Source organism: Dermochelys coriacea, chromosome 4 (assembly GCF_009764565.3).
Source record: "Dermochelys coriacea isolate rDerCor1 chromosome 4, rDerCor1.pri.v4, whole genome shotgun sequence".
Lineage (NCBI taxonomy): Eukaryota > Metazoa > Chordata > Testudines > Dermochelyidae > Dermochelys > Dermochelys coriacea.
The window spans coordinates 61,905,999-61,928,739 of record NC_050071.1 but is presented as its reverse complement, the minus strand read 5'-3'; the positions used below and the strand labels follow the sequence as shown (position 1 = coordinate 61,928,739).

General features: G+C 40.2%; 1 protein-coding gene across 2 annotated transcripts in view; it reads left to right on the top strand.

The window, feature by feature from the left end:
• DCHS2 (dachsous cadherin-related 2) overlaps nucleotides 1-22,741 on the top strand; it is a 236,933-nt gene that overhangs the window by 199,910 nt on the left and 14,282 nt on the right. The window contains exons 13-18 of one of the 2 annotated variants that reach the window (XM_038400391.2): nucleotides 1,228-2,085; nucleotides 7,444-7,554; nucleotides 10,213-10,424; nucleotides 16,008-16,159; nucleotides 19,608-19,738; nucleotides 21,346-21,632. In XM_038400391.2, coding sequence (XP_038256319.1) covers nucleotides 1,228-2,085; nucleotides 7,444-7,554; nucleotides 10,213-10,424; nucleotides 16,008-16,159; nucleotides 19,608-19,738; nucleotides 21,346-21,632 — 1,751 coding nt within the window. The remainder of the gene's footprint in view (nucleotides 1-1,227; nucleotides 2,086-7,443; nucleotides 7,555-10,212; nucleotides 10,425-16,007; nucleotides 16,160-19,607; nucleotides 19,739-21,345; nucleotides 21,633-22,741) is intronic. The other variant, XM_043513268.1, reaches the window with a different exon arrangement.

Genomic DNA, 22,741 nt, shown 5'->3' with positions numbered 1-22,741 from the left:
GGAGACTAGTCTCTTGGCATTAGGTGTGAAGGAACTGAGTGAGGTCAGGGCGGCACCTCCTCATATAGCCGTGGGAGAGGCTATGGCCACAAGGCATGAGCGCCACCCCTTTATGGGTACTGCTAGGCAAATTTCTCTGGCTCCAGTGCTCTGGGTGCACACAGATCTCAGTGTGATGTCTGCATCACATCTCAAAGAACCACAGTGACTGTAAGTAACAGTTAATCTAAAACTAAACGAATGCCTTTTCAATCTTTTTATGATTCTCTCTTCAACCTCCCCATATCAAATAAGGACCCCCAACCCAATCCTCCTTTCACTTTAAAAATAGGTGTGGTTAGATACCAAGTCCACCTTCCAGGTGATGAAAGTTTCTTTCATCCACCAATAATAAAATCCTCCAGTCGGTCTTCCAAGTTGCCAAACCATCCCCAAGTGCACCATGCCAAGAAACTCCAACACAGCCCCTGCCCAACTCTTTAAAACCTTCCTGCATTACCCTCATCCCAAAAATGGCAAGACACTGTTTACTTTGATTTGGGGCCCTCCGCAGTATTACAAAAATAATTTGATGGCAGCACTGATAACTGCTGATTATCCCTGCTTTACTCCCACTATGTAGAAGGGGCTGTAGAGTCGTCTGATTTTTATGCTTTTAATTTGAAAATTATCTTGCTCTATTGAAATATACTTATTCTGGTCACTTTTAACAAAAAAACATTATAACTCTTTCTAAAATCCATTGCTCCAGATATTTAATAGTAGCTTTAAAAATAAAAAAGTGGAAAAGACATCATTATAGTTCACGTCTGAGAGACAGGTTTGTAGATGAAAGCAAGGGACAAATAACCATATTTGTTGTCAGCAATGCTTTATCGGTTTCTGGAATTTGTAGCCAAGGTTGGGAAGAGTTCACTTTGTGCAGCAGTATAGTTGCACTAGATTTTATAAGGTGTGTTGATTTGGGAAGAAAGACATGCATCTGGCAAAATAGCTGTTCTGTAAAAGGATATGACATTCTGGATTTACTGTCACTGCCACCCACTGATTTAAATGAAGTGCAGGTTTTAATTTTTATTAAAGGAGGAAAATATGCCAAAGGCACATGAGTGCACCAGCTGTACTAGCAATAGGATCATGTTATTACAATTAACATAATGGTACTAGCAAAGGGTTTTTTCAAATTGGAATTGTTTGTGATAGTTTTATTTTTATCGTATTTTAAAGGTGGAAATATTGGAGAATACTTCACTCTAAATGATACTTCAGGAGAACTCTTGGCCACTCGTAGTTTAGACAGGGAGGATGCCAGCAACTTTACCCTCATTATTGAATGTCATGACCTGGGCAGCCCACCAAGAAGCTCCACAACACAGCTACAGATTACAGTCCTGGATGAAAATGACAACAGCCCTGTATTTGCAAAGAAGAACTATCAGACCTCTGTGACAGAAGACCTTAAGGAAGGATCAGTAGTTCTTGAGCTATTTGCTTCAGATGAAGATGGTGGCCTGAATGGTGAGATCATGTATTCGCTCATTGATGACACACTTGGAGCATTTACTGTTAACAGTACATCTGGCGCTATAATTACTACAAAAGCACTAGACCGGGAGACTAAATCTCAATATGCATTTAGAGCAGTGGCAAGTGACTGTAGCATCCAAGGCCCAAGAAGTACTACAGTTAACATTATGGTGCACATTGATGATGCCAATGACAATAGTCCAGTTTTTCTACAGAACCCTTTCAAAGTTTATGTGCCTCTTGAAACTTCTGTGAATCAGACAATAGCCACTCTGAGAGCTGCAGACGTGGATCTGGGTCCAAATGGTGCAGTGGTTTTTAATTTTGGAGTACCTGGAACTATGTTTCGTATTGATATCAATACAGGCGAGATTTATCTTCAAGAGCCATTGCCTTCAGATGGTTTCAGTTCCCACCTGCTGGTACTGGCTTCAGATCAAGGTGTCCCACCTAGGACAGCCACAGCTCTATTGGCCATTTCAACAAGGGAACAAGAGGAGGTGATGTCATTCAGCCATAGTTTGTATGCAGTAACTGTGCCTGAAAACAGTGAAGCAGGTGGGTATCAGACTCTAACTCATGGCGGTCAGTGACCAAAGTCCTAACCTGTTGGGCACTATTGAGGATGAAGTGTGTAGGGAGCCTTTTTCAATAACAGGCAGCATCAGGGTAAAACTGGAATTGTACTATATGCAAACAGTATGTTAAGGAAAAAAACTTCTCCCTGCCCAGTGCACCATGGACCAAAGGGGAGCATGATGTGCTGTCTCAGAGGCGTAGTCGGGTTTCTGGCCTCTGCACACATACAACAGAGTGCCACTCATGTTAGGCAGGATGCTCCTTTTTGAAGGAGAAGAAAGGGATGCTGCACTGCATGTTCCTCCTTCACCATGGACAACCCTTGAGTGTCTCTGCTCTGTATCTGCAAAGTGGCTGTAATGATGCATGCACAATTTTTATCCTCTGCGGTTTTCCTTGCCAACAGGCATCTCCTTGGAATAAAGGCAAAATGTATCTGTCTCAGTGTGTGCTTGTGCAGATGTGTGTGTGTGTGTGTGTGTGTGTGTGTGCATGTGTACCCAAACGAGACTGATTACATAATATGTCACTAATAGTTCACTTAAATAAATGCAGTGAAAGCTCAGATAAGATGAGAATTCCACATATGTCTGTTGCGATGTATGATTTTTGGCTTTAGCAAAATCCCTAGTGTATTGTAACTGCATTCAGAGATTTTCCAACACTTTCCTCACAGTTTCAACTTGCTAAAAGAATGTGTAGAAGTAGGCGGGGAATGCACAGAGGCTGTAATACATTCTTACTTAACAAGACATTGTGAAATTGGTAGACTTGTACAAGGGACAAGCAGTAGATAAAAGCCCACATTGTTAAATGACCCCTATAGATAAAAGCCAGATTCACTGCAGTCTCTGCCACCATTGGTTCTTTCAGGCTGTAGTAGAATAAAGTTGCTGGGGGAAAAGTTTGGGTTAGTGCAGCGAAGTCACAGTTTTGACCTGCTGGGAGCTGCTGTAAACTGATCAGAGTAGCCCATAAGACTTTCCACTGGACATGTTCCTGCAGAGCACAGGACAAGAAGTAATGCTATCCCTGTCCCCAAGGGGGTGGAGGGGGAATTCTGTCCCCTGTGTCATCATTGCAGCAGGAAGATATGATTCTCATTTCCTGGAGTCTAGGATTTTTTGGTTTTGTTTGTTTGTTTGTTTTTATCTGGTCCCACCTCTTCTTCCATGCTTTAACCGAACAGTTGTGAATTCAGCTGTTACATTTTAACTGATGGTCCCTAGAATTATACATTATGGGGTAGTGAGGGCAAGATGTTCTCAGTGGAGGGTCCTGGACTCTTGATTTTGCTGCTGCTTTGGCCCAGTAATAATAATTAAATTAATAATAGCTCTTACATAGCACTTTTCTTCAGTGGCTATCAAGGCCTGATGACCTTCAGGGTGTGTTGCAGGAGCCCAGTTAGTCAGGTTTTTCCATACAGTTGTGGAAGAGTGCCTTGTGGGGATCTCAAAAAGAAAAGGAGTACTTGTGGCACCTTAGAGACTAACAAATTTATTTGAGCATAAGCTTTCGTGAGCTACAGCTCACTTCATCGGATGCATGTGGGGATCTCAGTTGTTTGTATTATTGTTGGTACTGCGTTGTTTGTTTAACCTGTATACATTTAAAAAAAGAAAATCAAAATATTCTTTCAGTAATGGATAAGCTTTTGTGATTCTGTATGTGCCTAATTACAGATATAGTAATGGGACAGGTTAGGCAACCCAGCCTCAAATTATGGAAATCCCCCAAGGAATTGTGGTAAGAGAATACCATAGTCAGATGGCCTCCCACTAAATATACTGCAAACATAAATAGCAGTAAATTTAAATTATTTTGATTAAAGGAAGTTTAAAGAAGCTTCAGGGTAAATCAGAAGATTTCAGCCTGAAAGCTTACTGTGTATATTAAGAAAACTATAGGGTATAGAAGAGCAAGTTCTTTTATGTATTCTTTTGAGATGTTCCTATCAAGTAATAGTTCTGTTTCTCTTTTAATTATTTTATGTGATTTCAACAAATACAAAAACATGCTAATTTAATTTTATTTGTCAGAAAAAGTTATGACTATAATTAAACCCTCTAAAGGATTTGGTTTGCTAGCTACAGTTCTGATTCTGGAACCCTTACTCCATGTGAATAATACTTATTCTCCCACCCAGTCCCATGAAAGTATTTACATTATAAAATTCAATATTAATGTAATCAGAATTAACAAATAACGTTTTACCTCATACGTTTTAGTTCCATTTTCAACCACGCAGTGGCAAAACTTCACTGTAGTTAGACAAGAATCAAAGCAATATCAACAATGAAGCCAAAGGCTGATATCCTTGCTCAGTTTTTACTCAGTAGTTATGCAGACAAACTCTTACTTAGGTAAGAACCTCAGGATTTCTTCAACGAAAATGTTTGGACCCAAGTTTGGTAACCTTCATATTATTCCCCTAGTTTAGTTTTGCATCGTCTTAAATATTTTATACACTGTATCGCAACAGGCGCTTTTAGAAGTCAACTAATAAATAATCAAGTCAATGCATTCCGTAAAGTGCAAAATACCTTTTCATTGTTCACCAAGTCTGCCTCCAGTTGAATTATAGTTTGTATAGAGCCCTCTGGGTGTCAGATTCCCCAATAAAACAGTCACAGCTGCTAGGTCTGCAGGATTCTTTTTTATTTATTTTTAAATACATATAAGGTACCTAGGCTGGAAATTTATTTACCCCTCTTTTATTCTCTGTGCTCCATGAGCCTTTTCTTTATTATCCACCCAAGAAATCTGTCCTCAAACACAAAGGCAAGAGTCAGACAAATGTAGAGGAAAAAGTTGCATCCCTGGTTCCAATGTCCAGATTACAAAAGAGAGGAGAAAGGAAAGAAAATAATATGGGGTTATGTTCTTGTTTCATAGATAAACAAAGGTCTCCCAGTGACTTGGACTGTAGCAGTGGATCAGTTCTGAGTTGTGCATGTATGTCTCAAGCCAGAATATGACACAGGGTTTTTATGTCTGTTTTGACTCCTGTTCTTTAGAAAAAGCACACATACTATACAAACTGTGCATTTCAGGTACTTGGTTGTTTAATGCAGATTGAGGTATTTTAACATAATGTTAGGATGCTTCTGATTTAACAGACAAAGCAGGGAAATCTAAGTTAAGGCACTTGCTGCAACCTTGCCTTGCCCTGTTATGCTTGACTGGTTTGGAAGTTTCAGACACAGTTGGATACTGTGTCCCTTATTTGAGGCAATACCTATGCACAATGGACAGAGTCAAGTAAGTTTAGAATTGTAGCTCTTTGAGATAGAGACTGCTTTTTGCTGTACATCTAGTTTTATCTCATTAAGGATTTAAAGATTTGGCCTCATCAGTTTAAGATACCAAAAGGTATCTTATTCACTATTCAAAGTGAAAATGAACTGTATGGAAACTGCAACATTTGTTGTTTAAAAGCAAGCCATATTACTACCACAGTGTGGCCAAAAAGCATCAGAAACCACAGAAATGCCACTTCTTTGCCCTTTACCAAAAAAGGTATCAACAGTTTTAACAGCATTAAAAAAAGATGTCTGGGCTGGAAATTGGTAGACCCAGAGCAGGATTTGATTGACCCAGTTGTTATACCCTGAAAAACAAGGTATCAAATGGTAATACTGATGCAGCCATTTTTTCTTGGCATTTTTTCTCTTGCTCCTTTCAAAAATTAGGCAGAGGATGTTGTGAACACAGGACATAGGGACTTGTCCTTCAGACACTGGATGCCATGAACAATGGTAAACGCTGGCTGCTGGATTTAATAAAAATTGTACAGTTGTGAAAATGGGACCAGCTGTCCCTGTGATCCAAAAAGGGGCCTATGTTTAATTTCTAGAAACAATGCATTTCTCATCTTTAGCCTTACACACTTACAAATCATATTTGTGTTTTCTTTTGTGATTGGTCTTACAAGTATCCTAAGTAATGTAGAAAAGTTCATAAGCCATAATGTACATATTTCCCCCACAAGTATTTCTGGTTTATGTTGCCATGCTTAAGAGCAAATGACTAACCAGTTAGCATAACATTTCCTATGTTTAAAACAAAAAAAAGTAACAAGTACTAAGCATGTGACTTTTGTAGTTAAAGGTAAATTATACTACTGTGATGGCACAGTCCCACCCAAAATCTAGGACATTTTATATTAACAGCATGCCTCCTGTAATGTAGTAAAATAACGTAAGCTTATAATGCCATTTGGAAGAGGTCAAGTTACACATGATTCCATGACAGTTGGTTAAAATCAATTGTAGTGTGCTAAATGGCTTCATAACTGGCTTGAGAAGAACAACCATTTCGAAATCTTGATAATGTTTTTTGAACTTTGTCTCAGTTTATGTTGAGCATGATGCTTCTGATCAGGATAATATATTCAGTTTCATATTTATTTTCTGCTCCTATTGCAAACAGCATTTTTATTTCATGCCTTTTCTGTGCTTGTCAGATCAGTACTGTTTTCGTTGATCGTTAAATTTTCGTTAAAATCTTCGTTTAAGATTCTTCATGAACAATAAAATGCCCTTATTTTCTTTGCGGCTAACACCATACTGTATATCTATATGCACCCTGTTACGGTAGTAAAAGCTATTGTGAGTTGTATTCAGATTGTGTCTACTTAAGATTGATTGATGTATTTATTTAGAATTAAAGTGTCCACCATTACAAAACTCTGGGCTACTGTACATAAGTAAATGAAAAATAAATAATCCCTTTCCAGTTGCTCAGAGATATCAGTCATGCTTAATACCCTCATAAAAGCCCCTCTTCACCTGCTCCTGCCCCAAAGAGTTTGTGAAAGGATGAGGGTAAAATGACCAAAGATGGAGAAACTTGAGTAGGAAGGACCTACACCAAGCCTTGAATACAGCCAGAGATAGATTCCTGTAGACAGCCTCAGGGAAGGAGTTCCATAAATAGTGTCTCTGAAATAAGAAAGTCTAGCCATCAAGCCAGTGAAGGTGTGCAGAGAGCAAGGATCAGGGATTGTTGACCTTTAGGGCATGCTGCAAAATCCATCATTTTGCCCAGGCAGCAGCAGATGTTGGGGCTCAACAAGGGTGTTTGTTGACGGGGCAATGGAGGTTGGTGGGGAAGTTCCTGTCTATTAAGTTGTGATGTGGGTGGAGTTTTGTTGAGTGGTTGTTGCTGTTTTTGTTTTTGTTGTGTGCTATTTTAAATAATGTTAAAAGCACCCAGAGTGGCAGATGGGCACCTTTGCATGCATTGTTATTAATCACAGTAAATCTATAAGTAATAAAGTAAGATAAGATCTTGCAAAGTTGACTCTATTAAAAACTATTAATGCTTCTGTAGGAACCTCACTTTTGACTGTGGAAGCTTATGATGATAATTTACTGGGAAAAGGCATAAAATACAGGCTATTCAGTGACAATGAAGATATTTTCTCTATACACCCCATCACAGGTAAATTAATTTATTTAAATTTGTTTTAAAAGCATGTTTAAGGCTTTTGACATTTGAATAAACATTACATTATGTACAAAGTGTTTCTGTGTTGGGATTGTTTTTATACCAAAACATTCTCATTAATGATGTTAGTTTAAATCAAAAACTAGCAGAAATGGGTGATAGGCAGTTAAGTGTAACAAACATCTGTTGCCATAAGAACCATGTTTATATGTCCTAGATATACACATGCCTTTTGTCTACAGTTAATCTAGAACATAGGGCCTGATTCTCCTTTTATTCTGGGGTAAATCATTAGTAATGTCATTGACATCAGTGGAGTTACACACTTGTAAAACTCTTGTGAGAGGAAAATCATGCCCAAGAGTATTCCTCTTTAAAACTCTTCTGTTCTTCAAGTAGATGCAGCCGTGTATTTCACTTAGGGGTGTGTGTACCCACTGCACCAGAGCCAGAGAATTTTGCTAGCAGTACCTGTAGAGGGGTGGTGCTCGCGCCTCATGGCTAGAGCCCCTCCCCTGCCTGTATGAGGTGGTGCCACCCCAGCCCCCCTCAGTTCCTTCTCACCTCTCATGGCTGGAGTCGGGGCTCTTAATCTTGCAATTTTTCACTATTTCTTAATGACTTTTTCTAGTTGTATATGTTTAGTAGTACCCTAAGGGTTAGTTAGATTTAGTGTTAGTTGCATTTAATTAAATATTCCCCTGTGATGCTCTCACCATTGTCCATCATGTGGGGGAGCAATCCCAGCAATGATCCCTAGTTGCAGTGTTTGCTTTGCTTGGGTAAGGCCCATCTCAAAGAGTGGTGTGCGGTTTGTAGATTGTTCACAAAACAGACTCAGGTGGCTAGGACCTTCTCCTGAAGCAGCACATGCTCAACCAAGCTATGTGGCCTGCTTCAGCACCGAGGCCCTCATCAAACTGGCGATCACTCTCAGGTTCTGAGAGTGTTGTTGTTTCATGCTCTGAAGCTGCCTCTTTGAAGAGGTGGAGGAGCTGTTCCTCATCAAGTGCACTGGGGAAAAGGTTGCATAAGGCCAAGCGAGACCACTCCAGGTCTTGTGCAGACTCCTCTGCCTCCTTCAGGAGATGCTAGTGCTGATGCATGGGCTGGTGCAGGTGCCTCTAACTGTTCCATGGTAGGGCACAGGTTGGTTAGAGACCCTATACTGTCATCTCTGGTTCTGGCCCCAGGACATCCGTTGAGTCCAGTACCAATGAAGGTGTTGTCGGCACCGGCTGTTTGCATGCCAGCAGCATACCAGGCAGCTATGGATCACCTCTGCCTGTCCAGCTCAATCTTTCCCTTGGTCCAGGACTTTGCCAGGATTACATTATTTATAGCCCTGTTGGCTGGTCGGGCTGCTGAACCTTTGTGTCCATCAGCACGGTACCCTGATGTTCCCTTTCCATAATCTGTGGAAGCAGGTCCAGTGCCAGGCTTGGTGCAAGGGACCTTCTTAGCACCAGGAAGCTCCTTGGCCCTGTTGCATTCACCATTGCCAGTGTTACTGTGGTGGCTCTCACTGCCCTCCACTTCGGCACCGTCAGCTACCTATCGTGCTGCCTCTTCTAGCTCCACCTGTCCAGGAGCAGGAGCCAGCCTTGGTGCAGTTAACTGAATATTCTTAATCCTAGGACAATTTGGCACTGCCTGGCTCCTCTTCTCCTTCAATACCTAAGGCTCTTCTTTGAGTGAATGTAAGAAGGAACTGAGGGGGAACGGGGTTGGCTTGGCCCTATCTACTGGTGCTATGTGCGCGCAGCACCAGAGTGCACCAGAGCAAACAATTTATGGGTATTCTCCTGCAGGAACTCGTCCAGAATGCCCAGGGAAGCAGCCACAAGCTGCAAAAGATCCTGACAGGCCTTGAAATAAAACGATTACTAACATTTCCTTAACTGTTGTCCTTCAAGATGTGTTGTGCACATCCATTCCATTGTAGGTGTGTTATCACCACAAGCACAGTCGCCGGAAATTTTTCCCTCCATGGTATGCCAGAGATTTAATAAGACCTTTCCTGTGTATTAAATGAATATCAATTGAGTGTTAAAAACTTACTTCCTTATGACTAACTATGTACAAGACACGTATCTACAACTTAGTTAAACCTTAAGCATGTTTTTAATCATCAGTTATTTTATTAACATACAACTGTCTTATTTAATGTATATTAAATAAACATTTGGGAACTTTTTATAAGGCATTATTAAAATATGTTTTTATAATAAGAAATATAGAACCAGTAGCAGAACCCAGGTAAATTAGGGGATTATAGCCACCAAAAAAATCCAATAGTTTTCCACCTAGATTGCCTTCTGAAATGGTTTTATTTTGGAGTAACCACCCTTGAATGAAATGGGTGTTCAGTGCCTTTGAAAATCAAGCCACTCACTTAGCCTAACTATTTAGAAGACTAACATTAATCACCCTTGTTTGAAAATCTTGGCAATAACATTTTAGATCTACATTTGTGTTGTAGTTTCTTCCTTTAGTTATATATATATTTTCCATTATATTCTTTTATTGGATATATTGAACAGCTATTGTTTTCTTTATTGCACAGTATGTGTCCTCACTTTTAACAGTTTATTTTTGCTAAATATGTATATAACCTGTCCTCCTTTAAATTCTTTTTGGAAAATAAAACAGGTGAACTCACAGTGAAAGAGTCAAAGTTTCTTGACCATGAAGTCAAGAGTAAAGTGCATCTCACGGTTTTGGCTGAAAATGGCTTGAATTCAGCACACTGTGGAGTGACAGTTTGGGTACAAGATGTGAACGATAATGCACCTAAATTTGAGCAAAGCTCTTACAAAACATCGGTGTGGGAAGGCCAAATCTACAATACATATGTCATGCAGGTAACGGGGAATACATATTTACAAACCTATTTCTGCAGTTAAAATTAAGAATAGCCTAAACTTAGGCCACAGTCCAGCAGTGTATTCATGGGACTTCCCCCTGTTCAAGATGCATACGCCTTCTTTAATGTTGCTGCAGCCTTGCCTGGAAACCTAACATTTATAATTATTTTGGCTGCATTAGAGCTCAAGGTTCAGTTCAGTTTTTATCAAATTAGGCCAATATCCTTTAGCTTCTGACTGATTGTAGAAATAGAAACTAAATTCAACTTTCTTGTTGTTTTCCTCTGCTTCTAACAAAAAGCAATTCTTGCTCATGAAAGGTAGTCAGAGAATGATTATTCAAGGCTAGTTCATCTTTCAGCATAGATAGATTCTTGCTCCCAGCAGTGTCTCTAGAGTTTGTCACTTCAAAATTAATCCATTCAGCTCCATTCAGGAGTAAAATCCTCTTGTCAGATCTAAGCATCTGATTTTAAATCTGCTGCTGAAAGAGTAACTCATCTTATTGTATGTGTGAAAATGCTCCTTCCTCTGAACATATCCATTCTTCAAAAGCTGTTCATGTGCTATATCTATGTTGGAGCAAAAGAGGGGCATTATTTGGAGTAGAAAGGAGAGCAGTTTTCTCCGTGCTCCCCATCCCATTTATCCCTTTGCAAGGTAAGTCAGAATGAAGGTCATGTTAGGAACTGAAGATGTTCCTCCTCTGAGAATAAATAAATGGAATGCAACAACTGCCCCGGATGTGAAGCCACTAGGGAGTTGTATGAGCATACATTTGTTTAGAGAAACATATGTCTGCTAATGGAAAAAAAAATGACAAAGCAATCAAATGTGTCTGGAATAATCTGGATCCTGTAAAGTGTGTCCCATGCTCAACAGTAGGAAAAAGAACCAGTGAGGACTCTTCAAGGAGGCTGGGGAAATGTTCTCTATCTTGAGAATCCTGGACTGGTATCTTTTCCTGGTGCCGAATATTTGTTATTCAGCTAGTTTTATATTCTGTTTCTGCTCCTTTTCCACTATTCTTTATTCCTTTAGATTTAAACAATAATTCATAATAGCCTACAGAAAGATGCCTTAAGCATTAATAATTATTTCATTTATTTGTAATAGCACTTAGGGTCTCCTGATCAGGGCTCAGGACCCCATTGTGCTAGTGACTGAACACACACATAACAGAGACTGACAATCTGCTAATAGCCCTGGTCTACACTCCAGGGTTAGGTCGATTTAGCCACGTTAGGTCGATTTTATAATGAATGCGTCTACACAAGCAACCCCGTTCCATTGACCTAAATGGCTCTTAAAATTGACTTCTGAACTCCTTCCCGGTGAGGGGAGTAGCTCTAAAATCGACCTTGCTGGGTCGAATTTGGGGTAGTGCGGATGCAAATCGACATTATTGGCCTCCAGGAGCTATCCCAGAGTGCTCCAATGTGACCGCTCTGGACAGCACTTTCAACTCCGATGCACTAGCCAGATACACAGGAAAAGCCCCAGGAACTTTTGAATTTCATTTCCTGTTTGGTCAGCGTGGCGAGCTCAGCAGCACAGGCGACCATGCTGTCCCCCCAGAATCATAAATGAGCTCCAGCATGGAGCGAACGGGAGACACTGGATGTGATTGCTGTATGGGGAGAAGAATCTGCACAGGCAGAACTCCGATCAAAAAGAAGAAATGCTAATATATATGCCAAAATCGCACAGGGCATGATGGACAGAGGCTACAACAGGGACACAGCAGTGCCACATGAAAGTGAAGGAGCTCAGGCAAGCCTACCAAAAGACAAAGGAGGCAAATAGTCACTCTGGGTCAGAGCCCCATACATGCCGCTTCTATGATCAGCTGCATGGCATTGTAGGGGGGGACCCTACCACTACCCCACCACTGTCCGTGGACACCTTCAAGGGGGGAGTCTCACGCAACAGGGAGGAGGATTTTGTGGATGAGGAGGAGGAGGAGAATGTGCAGCAGGCAAGCGGTGAATCCATTCTCCCTGGCAGCCAGGACCTTTTCATTACCCTAGAGCCAGTACCTTCCGAAGGCAGGATCCCCGACCCTGAAGGCGGAGAAGGCACCTTTGGTGAGTGCACATTTGTAACTACACTACAGGGTTTAAAAGCAATAGTGTTCAATGTTTAATTTTCCCTGAAGACTCGGGATGCATTCGCAGCCAGCTACTGGAAAAGTCTGTTAACATGTCTGGGGAAGGAGCGGGAATCCTCCAGGGACATCTCCATGAAGCTCTCCTGGAGGTACTTTGAGAGACTTTGCAGAATGTTTCTGGGGAAGGCTGCCTTATTTGGTCCTCCACGGTAGGACCCTTTACCACACCAAGCCAGTAGCAAGTAGTCTGTAATCATTGCAACACAAAGCATGGCAGCGAATGGTCCTAGTTTTTGGTCGCATTCAAGCAACATTCAGTCTTTATCTTTCTATGTCAGCCTCAGGAGAGTGATATCATTCATGGTCACCTGCTTGAAATAGGGGAATTTTGTGAGGGAACAGTAAAAGGACCCTTTTCATGCTGGGCTGTTTGCGCTTGGCTAAAAGGGATCATCCCATAGCTACGCGGTGGGGGGAGGGGTGAAGGGATCATCCCAAATAGCCGTGCGGAGGGATGGGGGGAGCTGTGCGCTGCACATCCACCCGAAAACCGCAGCCCCTCCTTTTACATGGCAAACCCAACTAGCATTGCTTGCTTTGGGAAAGGAGGACACAGCTGTTTGAAACCATTTCCACATGTTATGAAAGTGTTAGAAGCCAAACCCGCGTAGCCTTTGGCTTACCATGGCTGCCTGGAAACCGAATTCTGTTGCCCAGCCATGTGTGATGTGTCACCATACCAGTAGGCACTCAATATAAAAGGCAAAATGCGACCTTGTACCTAAAGCACATGTGCTGTCTGCTGTGAATTGCTTGATTCACTGTGAAAGAGTCTCCCTTTTGTTCTCAGAAACGTATCATCTTAAAATTTACATTTCCTTTTTATCCCCCTGCAGGTGCAAATGTTTCTATGCTCCCCCTATCATCTCCGTCCCTGAGGTTATCGCAGATTAAAAGGCGAAAAAAACGCGCTCTCGATGACATGTTTTCCAAGCTCATGCATCCTCCTGCACTGATAGGGCACAGCTGAATGCATGGTGGCATTCAGTGGCAGAGTCCAGGAAAGCATTAAGTGAGCGCGATGAGAAGAGGGAGGATGCAATGCTGAGGCTAATGGGGAAGCAAACAGACATGCTCAGGCGTCTGGTGGAGCTGCAGGAAAGCCAACAAGAGCACAGACTGCCGCTGCAACCACTTTACAACCACCCTGCTCTCCTCCCCAAGTTCCATATTCTCCTCACCCAGATGTCCAAGAACGCGAGGGTGGGGAGGATGCGGGCACCCAGCCACTCCATTCCACTCCAGAGGATGCCCCAAGCAACAGAAGGCTGTCATTCAAACAGTTTTGATTTGTAGTGTGGCTACAATAATGCATGGTTTCACAACAATAGTGACTTTATTTCCTTTGCCAGCTGTGATTGAAGGGGGGAGGGTTGTTGGCTTACAGGGAATTAAAATGAACAAAAGGGGCTGGTTTGGATCAAGGAGAAATGCACACAACTGTCACATCGTAGCCTGGCCAGTCATGAAACTGGTTTTCAAAGTCTCTCTGATGTGCAGCATGCCTATCTGTGCTCTTCTAATCGCCCTGGTGTCTGGCTGTTCAAAATTGGCAGCCAGGTGATTTGCCTCAACCTCCCACCCCACCATAAATATCTCCCCCTTACTCTCACAGATATTATGGAGCACACAGAAAGCAGTAATAACAATGGGAATATTGGTTGCATTGAGGTCTAATCTAGTCAGCAAACAGTGCCAGCGAGCTTTTAGATGTCCAAAGGCACATTCTACCACCATTCTGTACTTGCTCAGCCCATAGTTGAACTGCTCCTTACTATTGTCCAGGCTGCCTGTGTATGGCTTCATGAGCCATGGGAGCAAGGGGTAGGCTGGGTCTCCAAGGATAACTATTGGCATTTCAACATCCCCAACGGTAATTTTCTGGTCTGGGAAGTAAGTCCCTTCTTGCAGCTGCTCAAACAGCCCAGAGTTCATAAAGATGCGAGCGTCATGCACCTTTCCCAACCATCCCTCATTGATGTCAGTGAAACGTTCCTTGTGATCCACTGGTGCTTGCAGCACCATTGAGAAGTACCCCTTGCAGTTTACGTACTGGTTAGCAAGGGGGTCTGGTGCCAAGATAGGCATATGTGTTCCTTCTGTTGCCCCACCACAGTTAGGGAACCCCATTGCCTCAAAGCCATCCACTATGACCTGCACATTTCCTGGAGTAACTACCCTTGATAACAGAACATCAGTGATTGCATTGGCTACTTGAATCACAGCAGTCCCCACAGTAGATTTGCCCACTCCAAATTGATTCCCGACTGACCGGGAGCAGTCAGGAGTTGGAAGCTTCCACAAGACTATTACCACTCACTTCTCAACTGTCAGGGCAGCTCTCATCTTGGTGTTCCTGCGCTTCAGGGTGGAGAAAAGCAACTCACAGAGTTCCAGGAAAGTGGTCTTACGCACGCGAAAGTTTCGCAGCCACTGGGAATCATCCCATACCTGCAAGACTATGTGGTCCCACCAGTCTGTGCTTGTTAGCCGAGCCCAGAATCAGCGTGCCACTGTATCAACCAACCCCACTGCCACCATGATGTCCCAATTGCCACAGCCTGTGCTTTCAGGAATGTCTGTGTCTATGTCCTCCTCCTAATCATCCTCGTGCTGCTGTGTCTTAGCCAGGTTCTGCAGTATAATGCACAAGGTGTTTACAATGCTCGCAACGGCAGCGGTGAGCTGAGCAGGCTCCATGCTTGCCTTGCTGTGGCATCTGCACGGGTAACCCCGGAAAAAAGGCCTCAAAATGATTGTCTGCAGTTACTTTCACAGAGGGAGGGAAGGGAGACTGACGACATGTACCCAAAACCACCAGTGACAATGTTTTTGCCCCATCAGGAATTGGGAGCTTAACCCAGAATTCCAATGGGCAGTGGAGACTGTGGGAACTGTGGGATAGCTTCCCACAGTGCACTGCTCCAGGAGTAGATGCTAGTCACGGTAGTGAGGACACATTCCGCCGACTTATGGCGCTTAGTGGGGACATACACAATCGACTGTAAAATCGATTTCTAAAAATCGACTTCGATAAAATCGGCCTAATTTCATAGTGTAGACATACCCATAGTAACCATGCAGCAGCATAGAAATAAATACACAAGAATAGGTCAACTCAACCACCTCTTGCTTTATTGTTTGAAATTTCAGTTCTGCAGCAGAATGTATTAATAGAAGACAATTGAGTTGTTTTTATTTTGTAAAAATATTTCCATTCATAGTGGTCTTGGTAACTTCCCCTGGGCTAATCCACAAAATTTGGGGCCTAAACTATTTGATTGTCCCTTTTAATCTGTGTGGCCAAAATGCAACTAACTGGCAGAAATAGATATATGTGATGTAACACTTTGCTTTTTGAAATTGCAGTTTGTTACCTGAGATTAAGCATGGATATTCTTTCCAAACAGATTTTTGCAACTGACCTTGACAGTGGGCTAAATGGAGAAATTGAGTATTCAATTTTATCTGGTAATGAAAACAAAACATTCCTGATTGATTCAACACGGGGGATTTTAGCAACTAATGCAATCCTGAATCATGAAGACATTTCGTCATACAGGTTGTGTATAGTGTCTGCATAAAATATATATTGTTGCTAATTGTGTTTACCTCAAATTGATATTGCTCATGCTGTCTGTCTTAGGGTTTTATACTGCTGGCCATCACTGTTATTGGAACACACACCATGTAAACTCAATAGCAATAGTGAATGTCATCACGGAGTGCTTCTCTGTTTTTGGAATAAAAACATAACCTTGTTAAATCAGCTACAGCACACACTGACACAAAAGCACAATAGATCTTTCAAGATACCCTGTTCATAGTGACATATGGCCATGTGTGCAGGGGCAGGAATTGAATGTCAAGATAGGTAATTCAGAATTACTCTTTTCTGTTATTCAGCACCATGGACTTTTTTTTTTTTTTTTTTTTGTAAAAGAAGCCATTTTTAACACAAAAGAGGAAGAGAGTTTTAAGAGCCATTGTTGGCAGTTTCTTTTACAGTATGGAAGATACGTTTTCAATGATGAGTGATATAATATTGTAGAATTTCAATGGGATGCGATGATACAGCATTTCCAGCAGTTCCCACAGCTGCCTTCTTCTCTGGAATCCCAGCTTTCATTCTGAGAAAGTTTCTAGCTGATATGGTTGGAAAGAATCCAACTGCTCGTCAAAGTGTATAAGAAAGAAAAGGTAGGATCATATTAAGAAGGTCTACACAGTCTGCTCTGAAAGACCATTCATTTTGGTCCATATCATGAATGGGTGGATACAGGAAAGACCACCACCTCTTTTTCTCCCCAGTCAAGAAGCCGCCAAACCCAAGGAGCCCACCTAGGCATTTGTGCTACACTGAGGGGAAGCCAAGCCCAAGGAGCCATGCAGAGGTCATGAGTATATTTGGACCCTAGTCAGGGTGAGCCAAGCTCAGAGATCATTCATGGCATGATCCTTCTTTGAACAACTATACCAACTATTGAGAATAGTGTCTTATTTCGGTACCTCAAGTGGGAGAAGTTTGGAAGATGAACATTCTTTTTCCAGTTCAACCACTGCATGAAAGTACATTAAAGTCCATTGTGAAGTCTTTTCAGACAAATTCCCATTTCATTTAATAGGAAGTTTGCTTTCATATGGACAATAGGAGTGATCCCTTACAGCGGTAAGAACATTTCCTTGATTTCCACTTAATTAGCAAGAATTGTACAGCCAGTTTTCCTGCATAAACCCAGTTACATCAGTATCAACATAAAGAGAACACTGCTAATCCCAGAAATAGCAATGTGTTGACTGATATAGTTAAGGTTGAATTTGTTCTTAATTCTGCTTTGACTATTGTTACCTGGGTTCTATCCATGTGGAAGGTACTAGAATTTTCATCTATAAGCTTTTTTTGTACTTAGTTTTGTTGTGTTTCTCCTGCAACTCTCAGATTCATAATTAAGTAAACTTGACTCTTACATTACACATCATGCCATAATTAGAATTACAAGGTAAAGAAAGCATGCATGTAAAGATATGTCAATTTTTTAGCATAGCAAACCGGTTTTATATACTACAGTTCTCTAAGAAATTAAATTACTGTATATTGTACCATTGGAATTGTGACTTTTTTCATATGGCTGTAGCACCAGCTAATGCATTTATACAAGTACTCTTTTCCTACTGGCCCTCAGGTTTTTAATTATCCAGTCAGAATTTAGAAAACTACATCAACTGTATTACCAGAATATGACTTTTTAAAAATATCAGTATAATTACGGCAATAGTCTCCTATAGGAATTATTTTGTGTGAACATAATGCCCAGAATATTTCATTTAATTTATTTTTCATTTTCTCCTGAGCCAAGAGTATCTGTCATTATTTTTAATGTATCCACAATAGTAGAAAGATTTAGTTTGCTGAAATAATACTTTAAAGGGGTATTTGAAATGAATCTTCTAAAGGAAATTCTCAGTTAATGAAGCATTCATGTTGTTAATGTAATGATACCTACTTGTGTCCTTAAATGTGAATTTGCTTTTATTTAGTATTTAAATCATTATTTTAATGTAAATTCTTTTTGATGTTTGTTTATATATCATTTCATTCTTAATAATCTGTGGTTTCTTATTTTTAGTAAAAGGAATCAGAAGAGCCACAGAAACTGTTCTAAAAAATGTTTTTCTGTCTAATTTCAAAATGGCCCAATTACATTTTTTTCTCAAAATTTGAAAACAGTTGCTTGTTTCAGCTAAATCAGACATTTTCATCCTCCAGAATTTCTAAGTCCTTTGAAATACAGGGTTTTAATAAAAGTGTTGACAGAACCTTAATTTTAATGTCTGGGCTGAGATGATTTTATGAGATTTTTTTTTCCACTGAAAATTATTATTTTTAGTAAAACATTTCCATGTGTACCTTGAACATATTCATTCTAGACCAGATATGCCTTCTGTATGGAATTACGTAGATGGTTACCAACTGAATAGAAGTCTGTAATTCAAGTTTTGTGTTCTGCTGGTGTCATAAACAGCAAGAAAATTCAGAGTACAGCATGTGTGGTTCGTAATCGCAGTAGAATCCACAGCTTGAATTACTGCTTTGGTGTTCAGTATTGTCAGGTGAACATTAAGAAAGTCACTGTTTATTTGTCACTTTCATCAGAAAGTGCTTATAAGATGAAGGAAGAGTTTAACTCTTCAAACTTAACAAGGGAGACAGAGAAAGTGCTGCTTGCCCTTTAAATGTTTATACTATATAAAACATTTGACATTGCTAAGCCCTGCAGTGTATATACCTTTGTTTAGTCTGACTGACCTTCTGACCACATCTTTTTTTTTTTTAAGGAGTTATAGAACAATCCATGGAGCTGAAGTAGATTCAACACTAAATTCCCTTTCTGGGGATTTTTTTGTATCCATCTTTGTTTATAATAAACAATTTGGTCTTGATTGTATAGAAGTTAATTCTGAGAAACAATGTCAAGAGCAAATTTCTTTTTATGATTTTTTGTTTGATTGGATCATTGTTTTCTTCATTACATTCTCTAGGAAAATGAAAGTAATGTTAGAATAATCCAAAGCAGTTTCTTGTCCAGGAGTTTAATGAAGACCTAAAAGTAGATGCTTGTTTTATATGCTGATGATAAAACCCTGGCCTCATTGAAGTCGATAGGAATTCTTTCATTGACTTAAATGGGGCCAGAATTTCACCCTGAGTTTTTAGTGTGACTTTCTAGTCAGTCCTACAGCAGTTGTTGCATTGTTTCATTGGGTTCAGTATGTCTTTGTCACCTAGGTCCCCTTGGACTTTGTTCTTTCTACCTTCAAAAAATAAAATTGTAGTCACTCATTTGTATATTGGAAATTAAAATGTGATTTTGGCAATGGCAGGAAGAAAGGTAAGTCATATTAGCTAATCTCATAATTTTTCATTTTTGTTTTGTACGTTTGAAATCACTGTTGAATAATTCTATGATTTCTGGCTGTGTGTGACAACTGTGACTTCCTTTCAATACTAGGTTAGTTGTGCAAGTTGCTGATAGAGGAATCCCCAGCCTTTCTGCTACAAGCATAGTAACGATACAGGTAGTCGACGTTAATGACAATACCCCAACTATCCAACCAGTAGGCAAAGTGGAAGTCTCTGAAAGTAAGTGTGACGGTGCAGAAAAGTGTTATTGAGTCAAGGGAATGTCAGATCAAGATACTACCTTTCATTTTGTTTTGTAACAAAATATTATAGTGGAAGAAATCTCAAAAAATCATGGCAATATTAACAGAAATATTGAAGCAAATATGATCTGCTTTTGCTTTCAAAGGCATGATTCTTAATCTTTGGACATTATATTTAGGAACAGTTCAGAGCCAAAATACAGGAAATGTTTAAAAAAAAAAAAGTACAGCTGTGGTATATTCTCTGTGGACTCCAGGCTAAAATTCCACAGATGTCTTAAATTTATCTTTTTATTTAATAGAAAAAAATAATGTTAAAGCCAACACTGTGAAAAAAATCTTTTGAATTTTATTATTTTGAAGGAAACATTTTCTTTCCATAATGAGACCTTTCTTTAGAAAGATTCAGCAGCATGGCCTAGTAGATGAGCATGGAGATTGGAACCTGAACCTCTTGAGTTCTAATGCCAGCTCAGCATCTGACTTCTTATGTGACCTTGGACCACTTAGGCCAAACTTTTCTAACTTGTATGTGTCATGTTGGGCACTTCTATCACTATCTAAGAACCTAAATAAGTAGCCTGATTTTCAGAAATGCTGCGCATCCACAGCTCCTGTTGACAGAGTGTATCAAGGTTGTATTTTTTCATGTGGATGTAAGTCAGGCCACTTCTATTTAGATATCTGAGTTTAGCATCAAATTTGAGAATGTTGGCCTTAAACTATCTAGTCCTCATTTCCCAAACTCATGGAAGGGCCCGTTGAGCCCCCAGGATCTTGTGTCCTGTACCAACTTTTGCTGAAGATCTCATGTCCACTGACCATTACCTCATCCAGGAGAGCCTAGGAGTTTCATGCCCTGATTCCACAAAGACAAAAGGATACTTATGCTTTACCCAAATATTCTGACAAAAGTTGTATCTGGGCTTATCTACACTTGAACTGCTACAGTGGTGCGGCTGAGCCACTATAGCACTTCAGTGTAGACACTCACGATAGCAAAAGGAGGGGTTCTCTTGTCAGTGTAGTTAATGCACCTCCTCAAGAGGTGGTAACTAGGTCGACAAAAGAATTCTTCCATCCATCTACCACTGTCTACTCCCAGGGTTAGGTCAGTTTAACTATGTCACTCAGGTTGTGGATTTTTCACACCCCTGAGTGACATAGCTGGGTCAACTTAAATTTTGAAAGCCTCAGGCTTTCCTCTCAATAAGTCACTATCCCCTATTTCAGCAATTCATAGGAAACTCTATGTAGAAAATTATATACTTTTCTGTTGCCCTTGAAAGAGTAGACTTTGTGGGATACAATAGGGCTGAAAGTCTAAAATAAAATACAAATTAAAGGTCACATTTCTAAGGGATGAAGCAGGGTTACTGTACCTCCTGATACTTGCTTTATATATCATGCCCATATCTTGCTCTTATTCTAAGATGTACCAAGATTCTAAGCCAAAATATGCCAAAAATACTGTAAAAATACCATGCATGTAAAATCTAAAATTTATAAAATATACTTCAACTAACTAAAATTTACAAAATATACTTCAACTAACTAGATTTATTTTGAACATCACTGTTTCAGATGCCCCACCTGGTTTCGTAGTGACTCAGGTTTCTGCAAATGATGTGGATTTAAGCCCAGCTCTTCTCTACAGCTTTACGGAAGATGGTAACCCGGGAATGAAATTTGCTATTAATCAACACACTGGTGTGGTCACACTGGTGAAACCATTAGATTTTGAAGAAACTGCTCAGTATGAGTTGTGGATTAGTGTGTCAGATTCTGTGCATCAAACAGAAGCACAGCTCACCATCCATGTTTTGGATGTCAATGACAACCCACCAGTATTTACTCAGTATTCATATCAGGTAAGAATGTGGCAAACATATGTATAAATGCTCTTGAAAGATGTATATGACCACTTAGGAGAGGGAGGATCTCTGTTTATCCACCAAACCACTACAGCATCGGCAGGGGCAGCACTTCAGATACACCTCAATCTGACCTAGAGGGGCTAGTTACATTTCCAAGCTTATTCATTTTCTAGACTCATTATTGAGACGGCCCAGAAGAGTGCCAGTTAGTGCCATTTTTTATGGTGTAAATATCTATCCATAATAAATTTGATTGAGACCACCTCACTATGTTCATATAGGCCACAAAGCAGCGAGCAACTGGTAATAACTGTTGGTTAATATTGTCTTCTGCTGGATTTGAATAGAGATCAAGAATGAGAAATCTCTCTATGTCCCTTTTATCTTCTATGTTTGCAAAATTGTTTAGGAAAGCACTAAACACTATGCAAGATTTTTAACTGAAGGAAATAAGTATTATTCAATGAACTACACTATTATAAACTAACTGAGTTTCTGGCCCAAAGATTTTGATTTTGATGTGTTGCTTGGACAGTAAGATTACACAGCGCCCGTGCACTCGAAGTATAAAAGCATATCTCATTACCTGTTCATTGCACTGAAATTTTTAACCCTTGTATTCTCAAGTTTTCATGTTTATTCTGTATATGGATTTACCTGCATATAATCCATGTACTAAAGTGATTTTAACTAGATGTGTAACATCTGAAATTATGAGAGAGAGAGCTGCTGTATCATATAAACATTAGAAGTTTGATTGAAAAGGTGAAAAGAAATTTTGATAATAAAAATAGTGCATGTGGGCTTCAAATAATGGAAATAGGAAAGAGGAAAATGCTTCCTTGTTTTCCAAGATTCTGTGAAGAAAGTAATCAAAGTTAGCAAAAACTAAATTATAACAGTGATCTATTGATTATTAAGTGCTGTAGCACTTGGATTTTTAGAGCATATAACAATCTTTTAAGGGACCAGGACAATATATGGTCAACTGAATAATTCAAAATAGGCCTCAGAACTCTATTCCATGTACTAAAAACAAGATACCCATGGAAGGGAAACTAAATTGAGCTGCAATATTCTGAGGAGCCTTGCTGCCATTAGTG